General features: G+C 40.2%; 1 protein-coding gene across 1 annotated transcript in view; it reads right to left on the bottom strand.

The window, feature by feature from the left end:
- AMPH (amphiphysin) overlaps positions 1-4,397 on the bottom strand; it is a 101,647-nt gene that overhangs the window by 26,898 nt on the left and 70,352 nt on the right. Inside the window, exons 13-14 of the mRNA XM_015570468.1 lie at positions 2,855-3,464; positions 625-657 (exon numbers count right to left, since the gene is read on the bottom strand). Coding sequence (XP_015425954.1) covers positions 625-657; positions 2,855-3,464 — 643 coding nt within the window. The remainder of the gene's footprint in view (positions 1-624; positions 658-2,854; positions 3,465-4,397) is intronic.

Below are 4,397 nucleotides of genomic sequence, written 5' to 3'. Positions count from 1 at the left end.
TTCTGCTGGGGAAGGGGTTAAGAGGTTTTATTCCCTCCCTAACTTCAGGGGAAAATCCCTACCTGGGGAAACAACCTTTCTCAGAGAGGTGACCTTGGTTAAAACACAACGCCAAGAAGGTGAGCAACCATATTAAGAACAGTATGCCATATATGCCAGGTCCCTTGAAACAGCAAGGATGGACTGGCTCCTGGCATGAATCTTTATAAAAAGGCTCCTAAAATGTATCATATTTTCTAAAAAGCAATTTCATCAGTTCAAAAGGATCCCATCTCCTCTTTTCAAACAGTTGAACCTAGTGGATCTCTCAGATCAGGCCAACTTCTAGTTCCTAGTAGAGGAATCAGTAGAAGGCAGGAGCCCACAGTATAGCTAATCATATTAATAATAGCTAACTACAATCATGGAAGACTCAATATGTGCTAGACTGCTGGACATATCCCATTTAATAGTCAAAACACCTGTACAATGTTGAAAATACTACTGTTTCCATTACTGAATTTGTAAGTAGTGGAATTTTGTGCTGACACAATAATTATGCCATACCAGTGACACTAAGGTCCTTGTTTTAAAAATTTGCATTATTCTCAACAGATGGATTTTGCCAGCAAGTTGATTACTTACCTGGGTGAATCCATTAAATGAACCATCAGAGGCCTAAACAGAAATAGAAATCAGAGTACATTATTTTTTTCATCGATTTTGTAGGATCAGTGAATGCCCATTAGATAAGTTTGAAAATAATGACCACCATAATTTTTAAAATAATATAAGAGGTGTAAGTGCTTAGGAAATGTAAAAAGCTGAACTGTATTAATTTAAATAGGCTGACCAAAAAAAAGAAAGCTATTTTTACAATTAATGCTGGTGTATGGCTCAGTGCTAACAAAAACCCACTTGCTTAATAATGAGAAGATTATTCTGGAGAATAGCCATAAGGGATTAAATAGCTCTCTTTTTCCAGGATATTGATAGAATCTAGAAGAAGCATTTTTAGTATTTTTCTAACGCATCATTTTGTTAGATTTTTTTATGACACCCATCACTAGGTTCTACAGTTTTAGGCTTCAATAGAAACATTTCATGTGTACTTACTGGGGTAACCACTTAGAAACAGGAAATTAGTATGTTCTACATATTTTTCATAATTGAACAGTAAAAATAAAAAACAGAGTAAATGGATAAATAGACTTTCATTAATTCCAATATAACCATTGTTTTTCTTATTCTTTCTTTTTTTAAAATATATTTTTATTGATTTCAGAGAGGAAGGGAGATGGAGAGATAGAAATATCAATGATGAGAGGAATCATTTATTTGGCTGCCTCCTGCATGCCCCCTACTGGGGATTGAGTCCACAACCTGGGTAATTGCCCTTGACAGCAATCAAACCTGGGACCATTCAGTCTACAGGCCAATGCTCTATTCACTGAGCCAAACCAGCTAGGGCGCTTTCTTTCTTTCTTTGGTCAACCTATTTGTGTTTGGTTTGCACAGATTTCAGGAGGTAAGAGGTACATGAATGACAGTCTGTCAGGGAGATAGGCAGGCCTCAGAGAAGACAGTGATGGACAATGAAGTGGGCAGGAAACATCAGGAAAAATAGAACCTACAGAAGTCTTTGTCTAGTCTATACTACATACTGGGTAAGTACCTCTTCTTTATCAGCCCCAATTTCTTGGTACAACAATCCATATCTCTGATTAGCAATTTCATCTTCAGATAAATCTGAGTTGTTGTTGCCATCATCTTGGGGACTAGTAGAACTCTTGGTGCTAACATTCTGGGAGGTTCCCAGAAACAAAAGTCTAACTGTCTCTTGGCTTTGTTCCCAGCAGCTATCATTGGCTTGTTCCTCACATACGTCTGCCAGTAAGTCCACTTGCAGCCCTTTCTTGCTCTCAACTGTATCTAAATGTTCCCAGGATTTATCTAAGCCTCCCATATCACAGATAAGCCAGTGGTTAATAGAATCAAGATTACTGGCAAATCCACTTGCTTGTCCATCTGGTCTACCAGGGAATTCCAATATATCCGTATTATTCATTGCTGAATCCAAAGTTGGCTGCAAGATTTGACCTGGATCTGTTCCCCAAGAGTCTGTTTTCGCGATTCGTGGCAAGTTAATGGTATGACTACAGTTCCCAGTCACTGTACTTGCAGACCCCTCTATTATTGAATCTTCTGCCTTACATAAACACCAGTCTCTTCTGTTTACATTCATCTCCAGAGCACAATTAAGATCTGTCCTAGACCGAGCTGCCAATTCATGTTTCATTGATAAATAAGCAGCCTGATTTCCATCCCTATCATCTTCAGGTGCATGTAACACAGGCTCACACTGAATCTCTTCAGCATCTGTCCCCCCCTGTGCTGAATGATATATCATAGCCTGGTTAGGAGGGTCTACTAAATTCTTCTTTATATCTTTTCTAGATAAATCCCATCCCTCAGGACTGGCATCTTCAATATTAGGCTCAGAGTCTGTCTGGAGAGGCAGATTCAAACAATCTGTGTGATTGCCAGGCTTGCCTCCAGAGCCTTCTAGAATTTCACAATTACTTGTTATTACTTGAATCCTCTCATCTAACACTTTGTCAGTAAATTCATCTTCCATGTCTTTTTCTGATATGTCAATTTTCTCAAAATACCTTTCATTGGTCTTTACAATTTCCTTACACCTAACCCTTAGATCTTTCCTAGTTTCCTCTTCACTGATGTTTAAGGTCTCCTGGTCTCGCTTTCCTATTGTCTCAAGAAGATCTACCATCCCGCTTCCTGTACTTTCACACGCTTTCTCTTCACATCCCTCTGTACCTTCTAGTGTCTTGATAGCAATAGCTCCAATGTCTACCTTTCCACATGTCTCCACACCTGCCCACACTGAATCTTCTGTCTTCTGTTTCTCTTCCTCTTCTCCTGACTTTTGAAGATCTTCTTGACTTTCGTTGATGAGGCCACCGGTTTCCACGGCTGGCATCTCTGAGTCAGGTAAGTCATAAGGCTGCTCCGTTTCCATACGAGCAACAATGGCACATTCAGCCTCAGGCATGGGCTTTGGGGACAGTTGTCCATCTCCGCATGGAGGGGCTGGCCCTGGGACATGCTCCCCCTGTTCGGCTACAGTGTGCCCGTCAGCAGGAGGGAACATCCCTGTGGGTAATCCCATGTCTTGCTCTGCTTCAGAGAGACATGCAGAGTCTTCCTGAGACCCATCATAGGTAGTTTTCTGGCTGACTCTCTCTGTACTAGCATCAGGACCCCAAATAAATGCGCCTAGGTCAATCTGAGATCTTTGAATTTCTTCGGCCAACCCACTCTCTGGAGTTTCCTCCATGACCAGGTTACACAAGGAAAGACTTTTTGAAGAGTCGGGCTTTAGAGTATGCAGAACAGCAAAGGAAAAAAAAAAAAAACACAAGATGAAATAGATCATGGTAAGAGTTGATGAGAAACACAAAGTTCTTTAGTAGGGTAGCACCAGTTAAACAAAACTAGAGAGTATTAAATTAAATAAGTGGCTTAAGGTTACATCTGTGACTAGCAATGCCACAAGAAAAAAAAAAGCTTATTGTAGGTAATATACCATGTATATAATGCAGATTAAATTTTTAAAAATCCAGAATTTTCTGGATATTTACCTACCGGCTGGACCAAATCAGCGCTTGTCTGTATAAGAAGAAAAAAAAAGTAACAATAAAAATCGTAAGACAAGAGAAAAAAAATGCTCATACATTAAAATCCCATGCTCTCCAGAGTCAATGTTCTGCTAACGGCTGTGGTTTTCACTGGTTTGAGATGAAATTTTATAGGAATGAGTTCAGTCCCAACACTGTCGAGATTACCAGTATACCACTGAAACATACAGAAAGCCTCTGCCATTTTCTAGTGTCAGCAACGTTTTATGGCTATTCCATGACTGTTGCTCTAGTAGACTCTGAAATACAAAGCTTCCCATAAATCAGCATGAGAACAGTTCTAGCAACCACGAAATTACCCAGCACCACCTGCTCTGACACACTATCAGGGTCGTCTTCCCCAACCAGCCTGCACTTGGTTCTGCCTTTGAGGTGGTTTTTGGATGGAGGATGATCTGATACTAGCTACTCTGCCTGGAGGATTCTCCTCAGGTTCTCCCCACATCCTACGAGCTTTGTCTGGATACAGAGAAACAACACTGGGGAGTGGGGAGGACCAAGAAACGGAGTAATTATGTCCAGGGAGCTATTATTTTGCAATCTTGTCACTTCTACCATTTCTAGCAGGTCTGCCCTCCAAAATAGTCAATATTCATTACAGAAGATACTTTCTCCCTCACCATATCCTTTTCAGGCAGGGAAAGAAAAATATGATATAGCTCCAAGTAAAGATATGAAATACTGGAATAACAAAAAAGA

This window comes from Myotis davidii, unplaced genomic scaffold, assembly GCF_000327345.1.
Source record: "Myotis davidii unplaced genomic scaffold, ASM32734v1 scaffold2027, whole genome shotgun sequence".
In the NCBI taxonomy this organism is placed as follows: domain Eukaryota; kingdom Metazoa; phylum Chordata; class Mammalia; order Chiroptera; family Vespertilionidae; genus Myotis; species Myotis davidii.
The sequence above is the reverse complement of the archived record's forward strand: the minus strand, read 5'-3'. Positions and strand labels throughout refer to the sequence as shown.